Source organism: Ammospiza nelsoni, chromosome 3 (assembly GCF_027579445.1).
Source record: "Ammospiza nelsoni isolate bAmmNel1 chromosome 3, bAmmNel1.pri, whole genome shotgun sequence".
NCBI classification, from domain to species: domain Eukaryota; kingdom Metazoa; phylum Chordata; class Aves; order Passeriformes; family Passerellidae; genus Ammospiza; species Ammospiza nelsoni.
The window spans coordinates 33,768,920-33,785,905 of NC_080635.1; the positions used below are offsets into that span (position 1 = coordinate 33,768,920).

The following is a 16,986-nucleotide window of genomic DNA, read 5'->3' on the forward strand; positions in this document are numbered from 1 at the left end:
TATAGAGAGCGCATCACAAGAAAATGTAATGAGATACTATCAGTGCTTAATTGATCAGTCTCTGTGATCCCTGAAGACTTTGTGTGAAGTTTGTTGCTAGCGTGCAGGAGGTAGAAAAGGATGTGACATGATTTGTAATTGTGTGATTCCAATATATCATGGCAGCGATCAGAGACAGGACTGACAGGGAAAATGCACTCAGGAAGCTTTGTCTGCATTTGGACCAGTTTCTACAGAAGTCATTTTGAAGAGTCTTGCAATGCTGGGTAGGTTTAACTGAGGCTTAGTTTGCACGCTTGTTGAGATTTCTAATACTTTTGCTTTGAACTAATGTAAACAAAAATATTATTGTTTGTCCCGTCCAGTAAATAATATGACAAGACACTATTCAAATGACTTAAGAGAACAATGCAGCAAAAGGTTCCTGGCCACCACGCTTCTTTGATAAATTACAAGAGCAACAGAAGGTGTCCTAAAGCTTTTATATATATATATATATATATTTTTTTTTTTTTTTTACTTTTAGATGTAAATGCTGAATGAGAGATCAAGTTGTTTTCATGCAGCTAAATGCTTTGGAGGGAAAAATCTAGTTCTCATGTTACTGGCTTTTCATTGTTTTTCATCCTTAGTCAGTTGTCACAAGGGTCTTTGCCTCTGTAATCCTAAATGCTGGGATATGCCATTTGCAGCCAGGATTTAGTAGTGATGCTTATGATCTCCTGACTGTTGTCTTGCACTTCAGAACCTTTGTAAAGCTCCTTTTAAACATTGCCACAGCCCAGCTTATCGAGATTTATTCCTATTTATGTAAAAGTAGATGAAATGCAGACACCTGACGTGCTTTAATGCAAGGTTTCTGGAAAGGGGCTTGAGAGAGGGGTGTTATGTATGTGCAGATTATGAGATTTTTCCAATCTCAGCGATGTGGATTTCTCTGCTTCCTTTTCTCTTCACTGCTCAATCACCTTAATCATATATTAGGAATATTTGGTACTTCTCCCTGCCATCTCAGTGCTTTGTCTCTGAGCCAGGGACAGTTGGCACCGGTGCAATGGGCCATTACTTCTGTGGCCTCTAGGCATTTTATGATTCAGTGAATATGAATAATAAAGCACCTTATTCCTCCTCTGTCCTCCAGGGAAGGTGATTTCAAGTGTGGCAGTGGAGGATTATTATGGCTTGATTTCCTTTTGAGCATGAGAGAGGGGGAAGGCACCTCTAAGTTAAAAACACATAACAGAAATGCTGGAAAACAACGGTTTTATTCCTCAGTATCCCCTTCTACCTGCTGGAAAATTTTATATGATTCATGATTGATAAAAAAGTTCTTTGGTAGTGCTATTGATGCTAGTATTCTTTTGCCCAAATTGAATACATTGAGTATAAATATTTATTCATAATTTCTTGAAGAATCTTTAGATTCTACCAGAAAAAGCCAAAGGACCTATCAGTAGCCACAACTCTGCTACACCAAGAGTTTGTCCTTAGGCCACTAGAGAATTTCCTCCCAAGATTTTTTTCAATGTTGCATGGACATGGAGTGGGAAAAAGTGAAATTTTACTAGGAAACATGTAATGTAAACCCAGTTGAATTGGTAACTATAATATTTTGCAGACTTTAAAGTCCATATCTCTAAAAGGATAAATAATACTTGGAGGGAAGAAACAAATTTTATTGTGCTATGCTAGGTGTGTTAAGAAGTGGATGTACAGAAAGATTGAAGGGTATGCCTTAGGTGGCTGCTATGCAGCCTGTGAAGAGATGAGAGAATAACCTTTTCTGCTGTTACACTCAGGACAAAAAGGGCCATCTTGTCATTTCGTCTGTTGAGGATAGTTTTTTCTGTGCCTGCCTGAAAGAATCAATATCAGAGTGGATTATGAAACAGAAATCATAAGGGCTCAGAACAATTTGAAAAAACATTGGTAACAGAAGGGACTGACTAAAAATATCTTGCTGGTTGATTGTTTTTTTATCTTCAAATACAGCTTGAGCTGGAATTTTTATCAACTGTGCAGAGTTCATACACTCTGCCTTTTACAACAAGCTGCTACTGTGCTTTCTGAGAAGAAAAGAAACTTGCAAATAAGGACTTTGCTTTAGTGGGATTCACTTGAAAGCATGCCCTTGGGAAAGAAAAAGGCTGTAGAAGTTCTAAATTGACCTCTGAAGTTTTTAGGTTTTAGTATCTTTGAAACATATTTTTTCAAAAAGCTCCTGAGTCCAGGATATATCTTTCTTGTTTACTCTGCCTTGAGTTCTGACTTTATAAAAGTAATTCCAGGAAATATTAAAATCCTTTCATTCTCCTACAGTAGTTTGTTTTTTCCTAGGGGACCTTACAGTAATGCTTTTCTGCTGGAAAATGGAAAAAATGAGTTTGAAAAAGTAATATTTTTTTTGGTTGGGAGTTTTATAATCATCTCTTCATGGTGGATAAGACTGAATCCTTTGTGAATGAACCCCATTGTTCATAGGGGACACTGCAGTGAGCATCAGGAAGCATTAGCTCCAGAGGGCTTGGTTGTTATCCCACATATGTGGTACTGCTCTACCTTTTGGAGCTGGTTCATGCCCATCTTCTTTTCCATCTGTCCTAGAGTAACTGTCTGTGCAGGATGCCTTCTGAGGGGCCTATAGTTAACCTGGTGAAGAGACAGTGGGACCTTTTACTCCAGTTAAACAGATTACAGCACTATCCTTGCACTGAACCTGTGGTCAGTGATCCTTCTTTTGACAAGTTACTATGGAGCAGGAAATCAGTCCATGATAATCTATTAAAAAAAAAGTAATTAAAATAGAATAAAGAGTTCCTTTCAAAAATTAATTTAAAAGTAGCTTCTGAAAATTTTACATTGCAAACCCACTAAATAAAATTGAGGGGAAACATTCAAAACAGTTCATGTGCAAAGAAAAATTCTCAGTGCAATAAGCCAAAATTAAAGCTGAAGATGACAATGAGATATTTATTACCATTCAGAATAGTTTACTAGAGTTCAGGCATCATTTCAGATGGTATGCTAGTTTGTTGCTATTATATTTGAATTTCATTAAATACATTTAATTAAATCTGTTGTAAATCTGTTTTATCCCCAAGGGGCCAGTTAGTATAATCCTTCTGTTTGCTTACAAAAATATCAACCAATTGTTCCTGCACTAATTTTAATCACTGTTTATTTTTAAACAATAGTGAAGTACATTTTGTCTGTTTAGTTTCTTGTGCGAAGTCCTTGGGGCAATGAATTTTTGTTGTTGTTTGTGTCCTATGTAGAAGAAAGTTTGTATTCATTGTCAGAGTGTTTAAAAAAAAGATAAAAAGAAGAAAAAGAAGTATGACTGTGCCATTTGAAGTTAGTTTAGGCTGACTTTAAAGAGAAAGAAATGAATGTAGTTGTAAGACTTGATAGTATACTTTCAGATAGTAATAAAATGAGCAAATTCTACTAGTAAAAATTAGGAAATAATAAGCCCACAAGGATGCAAATATTTAAATAATGACAAGAGTCTTAGACAATGTGCAAAGCACAAATCTGTCTGACATTAGTGTAGTTCAAAGACAGGCAGTAATTTATAACAAAAGCTGGAAGAGCATGCTGTGGATAGGTACGGTGAACAAGTTTTGCTGTGAAAGTATCAACACAGTGTAGCTATGAGTAAAGAATTGGTAGTATTTACTGTGTGTGCTGCATTCCAGAGTTAAATGCATTGGGCAGCAAGATGCACAAGACCTTGCATATGACTGTCTTGTATTTCTCTTTTGCAGCAGTTTTCCTAGAGAGCAAATCATACACAGTCATTAAAGTTGTGTGGTGTCTACCCTTGGTTTGATCTGTGTTCTGTTTTAGAGGAAAATAATTCCTGATGAATCAGGCTGTTATTTTTCCACTCAAAATTGCCATGATAGGTTATACTGATGGAATTTGAAAGAATATAATCTCTTGAGGAGTGATTGCTATTTGTTAGTGCTGCATAGTGCTGAATGGATATTCAGTTGTTCTCTCTCCTGCATTTTCAGAAACAGCTGTAGAGCACACCCAGAATAAAGCCCGTGTCCCTTCCTCTCTCTAATTAATTTTTCAGAATGGTGCAATTTTGAGAATATGCATGTCTGTAGTCTATATCTTCCAAATTGATCACTGATTTTTTAAAATCCCATCTGAGAATAGTAAAGGAGTTATGTCTCAGCATTTTCTAAAAAAGAGTAATTTAAAATCAGTGATGAGAGCCAAATATTGTTCTTCATCTGACCTTATTCAGCTGGTCAGTGGAGATGGGGATTGGTATTAATTACCCAGTCCGCAAGTGAATGTGCTCAAAATTAAAGCAGAGAATGGACAGTTAGCACGTTTAAAGTTCTTAGTGTACAAAGGCCCTAAGGGGACACGTGGGAATGTCATCTTTGTACTGTAAAGCTGTCATAGTGAAGATGGATTATGATGGTTCCTGCAAACCAAAATGCAAATTGCATATACTGGGGACAGATCATTGTGTGCACTTGAATTAAATGCTAGGTCAGCTTTGGATAATGTAGTACTGAGTTAGAGCCTGGAAAATGGTGCTTAGCTTGGATCCCTTCAAGGCTTGCAAATCTAAGCTGAAACAAACAATTTGAATGGAAAGCATGGCAGAAGTTGCAGCAAATGAGAGGAGACAAAAAACACAATTAGCTTGGAAAATAGGAGTAGTATAGGAGCATATGTAAAAAGCTGAGCTGGTGCTGTGTGTGAAAGATCCATCCCATTCCAAGTGGAGTACCATACCAAGTGTGTGTGTGCTGATGGTCACAATTTGATCCATTTATGCCACTGAAAGGGAACCAGAACAGAGAGGCTCACTTACTAATGATTTACAGTGTGCACCAACTAAATTTTTATCTGATTAAGCCCAGTTGAGGATGTGCTTCTCTTTTTTTTTTTTTTTTCTTCCATTAGCTGAGAGAACAATAAATCTAGAGCAAAGAGAAGACAGCATAGCATAACTGAGCACCTTGTCAGCCTCTGGAATTCACCCCAGGAAGTGGCCTCCAAGTCAAATACTTACAGTTGGGTGATTTTTATGGCTACTAATAACAGCTGTAGCAATGCAAACTAAGGTAATAGGGCAACCAAATGTACGGCTTAAGGCATTGACCTTCAGAGCAGGAAGCAACTGTTTATGTCCAGTTCCTGGTCTCCTTGGAAGGCTCTTCTGGAACCTTTTGCATTCTTTTCATGTATTCCTGTAAAAGTTATAATTGTTGCTGTAATAAATTACTTTAAAAACGTTAGCAGGATTTTTTTACTATTAACATGAAAGAAAGATGTGTTCATGTATTGTGACAGATTAGAAAGACCAACCTTGTTAAATTTATAGAGGTCACTCCTGCTGATGTGTAACTTCTGCAGAACAGTCAGGGTTTTTTACTTTAGCAAAAAAAGCTAAAGACTCCTCTGGAAATGAGACACTTTCATGGCTGCTCCCATGAGCACTGGTAACTCAATATCAGCTGTTGCCCCATCTTCACATTGGTACAATGAAGGAAGAAGAATCTTCAAGGGACTGTTCACAGTAGGGGGACAGAAAAGGGCAATTTGGATTGCTGTGGTATCTGCCAGCACTAATATAATTAAACCTGTGTCAGCAGTTTATATAAAAGCTGATAGTCATGTTTTATTTCTGATGAGGAAGCCGCTGGAATGGTACTAGTTTCCAAATAAAAACTTTCTAGATCCCTGGGTGTCAAACCCATGCCCCTTTCCATGAGCAGGCAGGTAAGAGACCCACCAGATGTGTACTGATCTTAGCCCCCTAAAAAGGGGGGGCTAAGATCTTGCTCACCTAGAGGTGATTATGTGTGTGGACTGAATCTGCATTATGCCACATGCTTATGCAGTAATCATTGTAGGAATCTCTAAGCCTGTCAGATGATTTTTCCATACTCTAAATTAACTCTCTCCTTGTATTTTTTGTGGTAGAATTTAATCATATGTCTTTGCTTAAACAAAGACTAATGATTCCACCTGTGTGTGGATAAACAAATTGTGGTTTTTATTCCTTATTCTCTTGCTAGCTACAGAAGGAGGTTCCTTTCTGGGTCAATAATGCCATTTAACTTAAGCCCACATGCTGTCACACTCTGGTAGCTTCTAGAGCTGTTCTTGTCAACTGACAAGTGAAAGGTCAGTGTCTCACAGATTGTTGTTTGTGATAAGGAAACAGCTACAGTAAGATTTGGACTTCTTAGGATGTCTTGATATTGCTGGCAGTTGGTAACTGATCAGAGAAATGAAAGCTTGTTTTCATAACAAATGCATTACTCCTGCATGCAGTGCAATAGAGCCTCAGAAATGCAGTCACTTCATTTTATTGCTGCTCCACGTGTGCAGACAGGAGTCAGACACACTCCTCTTTCGATTGCTGCACCAGTTATTTTAGCACAATTAGCCTGGCTGCTGAGGACTCAAAAGGTGGCTGATGCAACAAGGGATTACAGTGAGAGTGCTGAATCTGGATGTATGAAAGCAGCTTTGACTGAGTCACACAAAAGAAAGGCATTTTCTCCTGTAAAATGTTACTGATCTGATAGAGAATAAGACATAGTGCAAAAAGATAAGATTAATTTCCAGCTGCACAGCTTTATAATGCAGCAAGATATACAGGTAGCTAAGAGAATTAACAACTTCATAAAAGTAGATTTAGAAAAAAGAAACTGAAAGCTATAGGCAGCCTCAGCTTTCCAACAGATTGATATGTTATTGCCATCTTCTTGACGAGGAAGGAAGCAGTTTTATTGTGTTGCTGCACAGTGCCTTTTTTTGCATTGCTAAAATGCTTAGAGACACAAAATTGAGAACAGAACCTGTCTTTGCTAGCTGATGTTCCTATTTTTCATTTTCAGAGTTGGTATGGGAATGTGCCAGCTAGGAAACCTTACATTGCTGTTCTGTCAGCAGAGGCTTGGCTGGTGGAACTTTGTGAATGAGAGGTGTACGTGGGCCTGGCTGATGGTGCTTTACTTGAAAAGGATGCTCACAGCCCTACAGGAGTCTGCCTGTGGCAAGTCTGCTTCGCTGAGGGCCTCTGGGGCAAGGAGAGCCTGCATATTTATACCCCAGAATGGCTGTCCAGCCTTGGATAGCTTCTTTCCCAAGGTAGCTTCCTTGGAGAGGAATAGAAAAGGCTGGCATAGTCCTGAAGGGACATGAGAAAACTTTGAGGGTATTGAAAAAGGCAGTTCTGATAGCTGTTGTGGTTTTGTAACAAGGTAGAGGCCCTACCTTTCAGAAAACAGTATGATAATTAAGAAGCAGCTAATAAATAAAATTTGCATGCTGTGTCACTCTGACTAAAGGAGCACTGCAGACTTTAATCTACTTCTGTACAGGGATTGAGTTCATTTGAGGTAGATATTTGCCGTCCTGAATTCAAAGTATGTTACCTTGTCATAAAAGGAAGTCTGGTTTGGCAAGCAGGACATCCCCTCACAGACCCATGCTGGCTGTGACCAATGACTGTTGTCCTTCAGGTATTTTGCAATAACTCCTGCTATGATCTTACTCATGACTTTACCAGGCACTGAAGTGAGACTGACGGACTTGTAGTCACCAGGGTCATTCCTTTTACCCTTCCTGAAAATTGGGAGAGTGTTTTGAAGCTTTTAGTCAATCAGGACCTCCCTGATTTCCAAGACTGTTCAGCAATCATCTCATGATGACTTCAGCCATCCACTTGAATAGTACTCTTGGATAAATCCCACCAGGCCTCTTAGAGGGATCCAACTGGAAAAAAACCCTGTTTTGTAAGGCAGAACTCTTAAGTGTAAGAATTTGAGGAAAATGTCTTATGGAAAAGGAATCCACCATTATTTGGATGCCTGATCAGTCTCTAAGTAGCTGATCTTGAGACATTCAGCAATTCAGGGCAAAATGTTTCCATTTAATGAGCTCTTGAGTGTGACATGGAACTAAATATAACTTAGCAGCTTTAATGGGAAGATGTGCCCATGCCTGCAAAAATTTGGATTTCATCTGTGCTGAAGAGTGCACTGGATCTGTGTTAATAATAGTGATAATGATGATAGTCATCATCATCATTATTATCTGCTTTCTAGAGGGACATGGGAGGTGGCTGCAATAGTCAAAAGTCATCTTTCTTTTGACAGCAGGAAGCTGGAGGTTGCAATTGAACTCTACCTGCTGTCATGGTAACTAATTTATGTTTAAATAAAAGTAGTTTAGACTAAATAATGACTCTGATTAAATACAAAGCATAATCAGCATTCTTACTATGCCAGTGATTCTCCCTTGGAAAAACCTCACTCTTTCTAAATTGCCTTGTTTAATGCTTACCCACAATCTGTGCTGTTACAGTAGCCCTTTCTGCTAGATCAGTATATCAGATTTTGTGCGCAACTTTGTGTAAAGTAGGAGCAAAGTGTGTGCAAAGATACTCTCTAGAGTTTCAGTGCTCACAATTAACAGTGCCTTGCCTTTGGTAAGCAGCTTCAGGATGTCTACGTCCAAGAAAGAGTTTAAATACAGCTTGACATTATGTGTGTCCTTTGTCAGCCTCTTTCTCATAGAACACATTCTTTTGACAAGGAAAGGGCCATCAGGATCTGCTGTCTTGCTCTTGTTCAAACAGAGTCTGTATCAGTAGTTGCAGTGATCTCTGGTTATAGAGCTGCTCAGTATTTTACTGAGAGAGAGAAAGGTCATAATCAAATGGCACAATGCTGTAGGATTATGCCAGTGCCCTTAGCTACAGCAACTTGCTTACTGATTCAAAATGTTTTTTTTTTCTAAAGGTGAACTTTGTCTTGAATAATTCTTTAAATGTGTCTTCTGTTGTAGTGAGTGACTTGTGAGAGATGCAGAGTATGTCCTTGGTACTCTGTGATGTATTAAAAGATGAATGACTTTGGAAATCACCACCGCTTTCAAGTTGCTCTGATTGAATGGTGTAATTGTTCCTTTTTGCCCTGTGAAGGATGTGTTAATAATTTGATAGTTATGTGGGCAGCACAAGATTTCTCTTTTTCTCTACCCCTCTGCCCTTAAAATCCAACTTCAGTTTAATGGTAGTTCAATAAATACTCTACCAGCTTTAACTCAAAACATTTAAAGCTGTATTTAACAAGGGTATTTGAAACTGACCCATTATTATTTATCTTTCCTATTTTCACATGCTAACGTCTCCCCACAACACGGTAAAATTATGAAAATAAAATCCAATAAATGTCAAATTATCCACATTTGTCTTTCTTTTTTATACTGAGTACAATGAATCCTAGATGTTATCTTGTCCTTTGAATGCTACCAAACATAAATTTATACTGCACTTTTTTTCTTACTGCACAGAACTTAATGCAGAATTTCCATGTTAGGTAAAAAGGATGAAGTCATTATTACCAGAAGGGCTCAGAGAAAATTGCTAACTTGTGGGAAGAGGGCCTAGTACTTACTGATAAATTCCCTTGGTGAGAAATGCCTTTTGCAGGTGAGGTAGAATTCCAATATTTTCTTCATTAACCTCCCTTCTGAAGAGACTCAAGAAGTGTCAGCTCCTGCTCCATTTCTTTTCTGATGCTGCTTCCTATAGGCAAGTTACTGTAATTCCACTGACAGTTTTAGTGGCTGGGAAGCTGGTGGCTGACAGAAAACTTCAGGTTTTTAATCTCATTCTGCAATCTGCTGTACCAGCACATCAGACAGTGAACTCTTATGCACTAAAGGAAGCAGACAGATTATTTCAGTTTTCAAAGTTAATTTGTAAATAAGATTCTTGCCTCAATGTTTAAGAATTAGTAGATCAAGCCCAGGAAAAACAGGGCTGCTCAGTTCTTGGGAAAGATTTGGTTTTTCATGCATGTGTCAGAAGAAGGATCCCGTGCAGGATGTACTGTGAGTTGCACCTCCTGCTGTTTGTTTCATCACTCCCATACATCAGAAACCAACCTCCTGGAGCCAAATGGGAAGAATATCATGTTATGACTGAGAAGAAACTGATGACCAAAAGGAGTTGGTTGGAAGGTAAAAATATTAATATTGTAGAACAGCCAGAGTACATGATTATGCTCAATGGAAAACTTGGTATTAAGTTGTTAAGCTTGTGTTATAAACAGGTTTATATTAATTTATGGTGTTTTTGGTATGCAGAGCTTTGAGAGATGTATCCTTTAGTGCTTCCCTCAACTCATCCTAAAAAGACAAGTCTTTCAGAAGAACTTTTTTCTGGTTTAATGTAGACATTTATTGTCTAAAATAACCCAGGAAGTCATTTAGTCAGTATTTATTTGGCAGAAAATTCAGTGCTGCTCTGAATAAAGAGTAGATTGCCAAAAAAGTCATTCATGAGTGTATGAAAGAGCGCTTTCTACCTTCAGTTTCTTCTTGCTGGGGAGCTTCTTTCCTGAGGTTAGGAATTCTGCACACTGAGAATTGCTTTATAGTGAATTTGAACACAGATTTATATTTTGAATTTACCTTCAGATATGGACATATTTCACACATTTCTGTGCATCCACTTGATTGATCATTTACTGATGTTAGCTAGATTGTGGGGATGTTCCTGAATGCTTCACTACCTCCAGAGCAATGGATATTTCACATCTTTCAAAAATGCTAACTTTCATTTGTAAGGTATGCATAGGTAATTTCAGTTGGGAGTCCTCAGTTAGGAGTTTTAGAAACATTAATGAGCTTGGCTATAAAATGCCCTTATGTAAATATAATTAACCTCATACTGCACAATGACAAATCTTGTGCACAGAGAGACTCTGTAATTGGAATGGGAAGAGAATCTATCCCAGCTGACACCTGTGGTTTAACTGCAGAGCCATCTTTTTCCTATGAAGTACAGAATTTAAATCATGATTTATCTCCAGCTCTTGCTGTGTAGTGTCAGAAAGCAGAGAAAGAGGAGGTTAATGGTTGCCTTGCATTTATGAGACAGAAGAAAAAAATGGAGCCTTGGGAGGGATATCTGTCTTGTTCCATGTGCACTTAAAAGGTTTTTATTGAGGCATGAAAGGTTGTGTTGTTTCATGCTTTGTCTTTTTGTTGCTTATCCAGGCAGTGATGTACTGCCAAAAATTCTATAAAGGAATTTCTCAAAATATATCCTATTAACTGATCTTAAACCTCATGTATATACTATGTGGGTACTCACAAAAAAGAAAGAGAATTTAGTAATCAAGTCTTTTCCCCCTTAAGTACAGAAACAGCATCTACTAAGAGAGATGGTGATGGTAAAGGGGCAGATTTCCATGAACTGTGCTTGCCAGGCATATGTTAGTGTGGAAAAAGAAAAAGATTTAAAAAAAAATCACCTGAGTTTTTTAATGCTCAAAGAGTAATTTTCAATTATGTTCTTTGAACTGGGATGAGGAAAAAAATTCTCCAAGAGCTTTGAAAATGTCTCTTCTATGAGCATTTTTTCCTTAAATGCATGATATATCCTGGGTTATTTACTCAAGTTTGCATATGTGTGAACTTAGAAAGCACGGCCAGAAGAGAAAGAGCTGATTTGGTACTGTGACTGGAGCACAGAGTAAATGAGATTATAAGATTGCCTTCAAATATCACTCTTTAGTTTGGCTTAATAGCTTGAATGATCACACTCTTAATCTGTGAGACAAAAGAAAGAAATGCAAAATAACTGACTTGAAGTCAGTAGTTTTTGGATATGTGAATATTCTGGGCTCCTTTCTACCCCCTGCTTTACGTATATGTATTGGATTCTGGGAACAAATGAAGATTTAACAGTCAAATATTGTGGGCACATATCTCGGCGTCTGGTGAGATATCCAGCTTACAGATTGACCCACACGTACGAATTTGTGCAGTTGAAACAATACTCTGGAAAGGTTTGTAAAAGGTTCACAGCCTGGCACAGAATTTGGCATGGCACCTCCTTTCCCTTTGTTTCCACTGGCTGCATGACCAAAGGGATGTAAGGAAAAGAGAGCAACAGAGTGACTTGAACCTGTGCAGACAAAACCTGTTAGAGGTTATGAGTGTTGCAGTATCACAAGATACTTCTGTGGCTCTTTTCTACAAAGTAGTGTTGCAGCCTTCTCAGATTAAGAATTAGAGAATGAAATTCAGGTTAATATTTCAGTTTTTGATGCTTCTAGAGACATTTCACTATTGAAAAAATCCCTCAATGGTAGAAAGTAAAAATTGCTAAAAGTGGAGAGAATTTCTAGTTTAGGAGATCCCGAACTATGGCTAGGCCAGTTCTTATTTTATATTGGTTTTTCTGTGTCTTAGGTATGTTCCCATTTTGGTATCCCTGTAATATGGTCTTGACTAAGAAGTGTCCCTGCTGAGGAAAGGAGTAAATCAATGGAGCACAAGGATAGACATTATGTATATTTGGAATTTAGCTCTGAGCGAGTTCCTGCTAAGAAGCAGATTTTTTTGCCTAGGAAGTTTGCCAGCATCTGCAAGGAAACCAGGCAGTGTTGCTGGACCCTGAGGATCAAGGAGGTCCTTAACAAGCCCCGCACTGTTTTATGAGTGTCCATCCAGGGTGTCTCTGGGAGGGCACTCAGGGATGCTGCTTTTTGCAGGTGATATGTCAATGTGAACAATTTTTTGTTCACGTTGTTTTCTGCAGCAAAGCAAGTGGTGTGATTGAGCAGGAAGGAGAGCTGCTGCCTGTCCAGCAGGCACTGGTGGTCAGCACCAGAGAGATGTTTCAGAACTTGCAGTTTGAGCAGCTGACCATCCCTGGAGTTCTTGGACTGTTGTGTAGGACACATGATAAAACAGCATTTATGTTATATTATTTATATTACTGAAAACCCTACAATTAGGGAACAACCCCAATCTGCATCTGCCCATAGTATATGTAATTACAAAAGTAAGTATTATTTTTCTCACTTCTCTCTGTTCTATTTTTGGTACTGCACAAATACAGAATTTGTGAATATATATGATTATTTCCACCTTCTTAATTTCCTTTGTAGTTTACAATAAGAAAATATAATCTAGACAACAGGCTTTATAAAATCTTCATCCCTATTTATTAAAAAGCATTAACATTTTATTTGCTGACTAATATATACTTTTCTTTGAGTGCATAAGTGAGGGGCAGTGGTTTATATCTTTCTAAAGGAATGTCATGTCTGTTTGTTAAGTGATTATTTTGGAGTGCTTGTGTTTAAGAACTACTTAGCCAAAAAACTCAGAAACCAAGCATCTAGACAATTTCTGGGAAGCTTGAGAGTGGTACTTTCAAGCAGTGTGCACAGTCAGTTTGAGGCATTTTGTTCTTCTGAAGCTCATGTTAGACTTGTGGATGTGGACAAGGATCACCAGAAAGTCTTGACAATTGCAGAAACCATGTCACCAATGTGACATGGCTTTCATGTTGTTCTATACACCAAGAACACCAATACTTTCCTGTTTTGCAGTTGTCTGAAATGCCTCTCTCAAGCCTCACCATCTCACAAATTCAGGGGATCTGTTAGTGCCAATAGAAATGTATTGCACTGGCTGTGGAAATTCTTATTTGGAGCTGCAAATCTTTATTTGGCAGTAGATGGGGAGATTATGATTGCAGCTGAGATAATTCAACTCACCAACTTCTTAACTGCTTTCTGTTTGCCATGGGAGTAGCGGCTCCCAGTGACACTGCCAGCAATGGTAATTAATTAATGATGCACCATCCTGATGACATATATTTGCATTGGGTGAGCTAAGACGAGGCTAGGTTTGTATCTGTACTCTTCTCTGAGGGGAGAGTTGTCTCTTTAGCAGTTGTCTGTTTAGTAGCTCCCATGGAAGGTGAGGAATTTGGTTTCAGGATAATTAAAGGGGACAGAGCAGAATCTTGTGTTAGTTCATTGCAAAGATAAATAGCTGGGTTATCAAGTATTATGTGATATTCAAGGAAATATTGTTTAGTGAATTCAAGAGTGCTGAGTGCCCCAGCTGGATATACATAGGGTAGCAGGGCACTGAAGAACTGTCTACCTTCACCCTGGAAATGCAAGGAGCTATTCTGGCAGGCAGCCTAAATTCCTGCATTCTGCCAGTAGTATGAGATGATTTAAGTCCAGGTCTTCATTTATAGCCTTCTGAGAGCACTGCTCATTCTTTGTAGTGAATCCTGTAAACTGGAATGGCTCAGCATGGGATTAACATGATGGGGGCACTTTGAGCAATCTTCTAGTTCCTCATAAAAATAGAGATGCTAGTTTAACATTCCTGTTCTTGAAGTACTACGGTTCATTGGTCTAAAAGTATGTAAAATAAGGATAAACACTCTGATTATTTTAGCTATAGCAGAATGGATAGCAATTTTCTGTGAGAGAAACAGAGACTGCATGATAGTTGGTCTAAAAAATGTTGTCATATCATGTCTTCTTTCCCTCACAAATAAAAATCAGTTCTTCAGCTTTGCTTTTAATTACTGAAATGTTTAACAGGTGAAATAATGCAAGCCTAAGTGGAAAAAGAACTTCAGGATGATTTCAAATATTTTTTTTTGATGTACCTCACAAGGATGTTTTGTTGTTTTTGTGGTGTCAAGTAGAGGTATGAAATTGAACAGGTGAGGGACTACTTCTTGGAAACTTTTTGCAGGGGGAAGGAAGCTATGCCATGGATAGCAATAACCTGAGAGGGTTCTTTTTAGGCATGCATTGCAGTTTTGTGACATGCATTGGTGAACAGAAGCTATTTGTTGTGGAAATGAGGGAAAGAGGAAAGGGAATTTGTTAGGAATTGTGTGAAGTATGGGAGATGACATGACAGCATTGTAAATTTGTGCAGAAGAAGTCAAGAAATTGAATTCAAACTATTGAGAAGTTGCCTCAGTAGAGCTTACCCAGCTTTCTCTGAAGTCAGAGATCTTTCAGTCGATTTGAGAAGAGCTGGGTCAAGTCTGATAGAACTCTGATTCTTTTCAGACAATGAAAGGCTGAGACGAGACTTCCTAATACGAAAAAAATGTTAGATGGACTATCAGAAGAATGAAATCACATGATACTTAAAACCTTTTAAAAAAGGCAATGAAAGTGAGTAATAATGATCCAAATTATGCAGAGAGGTGATAAATTGCCTAAGATCCTGAGGGACTCTCTCCTATGTTGTTGAGTTTGCTGGAGAAAGGTCAATAAAAACGTTTAATACACTAGAGAGGTGTTCTTTTACAATGTTGTCCTTTTAATTCCTCCCCCCTCCCCCTCCTCCTCTGAAGTAAAATATACATATTTTGCACAAATCTAATCTTTCTTTTATCTTGAGGTAAGGCCAAGCAAGGATTATGGTTTACTCTTTCTTTTCTGTATGGATGGAAAACCATATACATCATTGACATTTTTAGTGGTGGGATAAATTTATCCCATTTGTTCCGATGCAGACATAGCTAGAGCAAAGCTGAGGTACTGTAGATCAGTGTGAAAGCAGCAATAAACTTGTTCACAGAGCAGCAAAGAGGCAGTGAATGAAGTGCCTCTCTCTTACTCCATCTGCAATCCAGAGGCATTGCTGGATTAGGAGGGGTCAGCCAGTGAGCTTCAGCTGGTGACACTTCTGCTCTTTTTCTGTCGTCAGATATCTCAGCTTATGACAGAGAGTGGTCGAGAAGGCCTGACTGAAGCAGCCCTGAACCGCTACAATGCAGACAAGCCCTCCCTGTACAGCTTCCCTGCTTCCCAGAGCACATATGTTGCCAGTGAAGTATCCACAGGCACCTCGGTGGCAGCATCGTTTTTTGCCAGGTAAGACAGATTTCTCTGATTTTCCTTTGCTGGACACATAATTTCTTTTAAAGGAGACAACTCCATAGTGAAGAAGGATATCATATCAAAACATGGGTGTAGATATAGATCTATCACAAACTTGCAGGAATTACCATGAAAATGTTTAATCCAACTGTATGCATTTGTTTGTAAAATGGGATGACACTTCTACCCTCTTCTGTAAAATATCTCTTCAGTGCTTGATTTGGGTTAAAATGTGATTGTGCTCCTGGAATAGCACTTGACTTTGTGACATGTTTAGAGGGGTGTATCCCTGAATGAGAAGGGCCCATCCAAGTAATTTCCTGAAAAAAGCAATTAACTATAGAGTTAGCTGGAGGTGGCTAGTTCAGTTTGGTGGCAATATTCAGACTTCTTTTTGAATTTTACTTCCATCTAGGGAAATTATTAAGGTTTCACTTTCAGACTGAAAAGTTAAGGTTTCTGATTTTAGCTTCAGTTCCAGCTGTTCCACTAAACTGACCTGAGAGTCTAAATTCAGCCTTGGAACATGCTTTATGTTGAATATTCAGACATCAATAAAAGAAATCGATGACATAAGGTTTAATTAAAAAAAACCTTATGACTGTCTTAATTAATTTGTTAGTAAAATGTCTTGTGAAATGGGCATATCAGCTAATAAGTGAAATATCAATTATCACTAACAAAAATGGGTTTTTTGGTACAGAAATGTGCTCTTTACAGAACAGATTCTTTTTAGCCCAGTTGAACCCTTATGTAACAAAAGACATTGAAATAATCCTTGTATTTTAATGCTTTTTATTAATTAGAAGATTGACTTGGGAAGAGTAACAAAATAACAGGAGAATAAGCCCTTATTATAGCACTTCCAGTCCAATCCAGCCAGAGATCTTGATTTCAAAACATGGAGTGAACTTTGAGCTAGCGCCTCAAGCACTTTCCGATCAGCTTCCTTCCCTTGAGAGAGCCAAACTGTTAGTAATTCCACATGCTTCTATTTTATTTTAAAGGTAAATGGAAAACTTATAAAGTTGTTGGAGTCCATAAATTTGGAAAAAAAAATTTCCTCTCCTATTTTTCCTCATCAACATGGGGGCTGCATGCATTTGATCAGTGTCATACTGCAAGTGAGTCATGTAAAAGGATTAAGCGTAGCATTTTAGAAGATCCAGTTGTTTGAGGCAACTCTTCCATTTTTTCTTTGCAGATGAGATGCTGCAATAGCAAATGTAAATGATGACAGTGGTCTTGGTTTGCTGCCCTTTTC

The 16,986-nt window shown here is 38.2% G+C and overlaps 1 protein-coding gene across 1 annotated transcript in view; it reads left to right on the forward strand.

Annotated features, from left to right (window-relative positions):
• Positions 1-16,986, forward strand: part of KIF26B (kinesin family member 26B) — a 268,000-nt gene that overhangs the window by 94,635 nt on the left and 156,379 nt on the right. Inside the window, exon 4 of the mRNA XM_059468318.1 lies at positions 15,550-15,716. Coding sequence (XP_059324301.1) covers positions 15,550-15,716 — 167 coding nt within the window. The remainder of the gene's footprint in view (positions 1-15,549; positions 15,717-16,986) is intronic.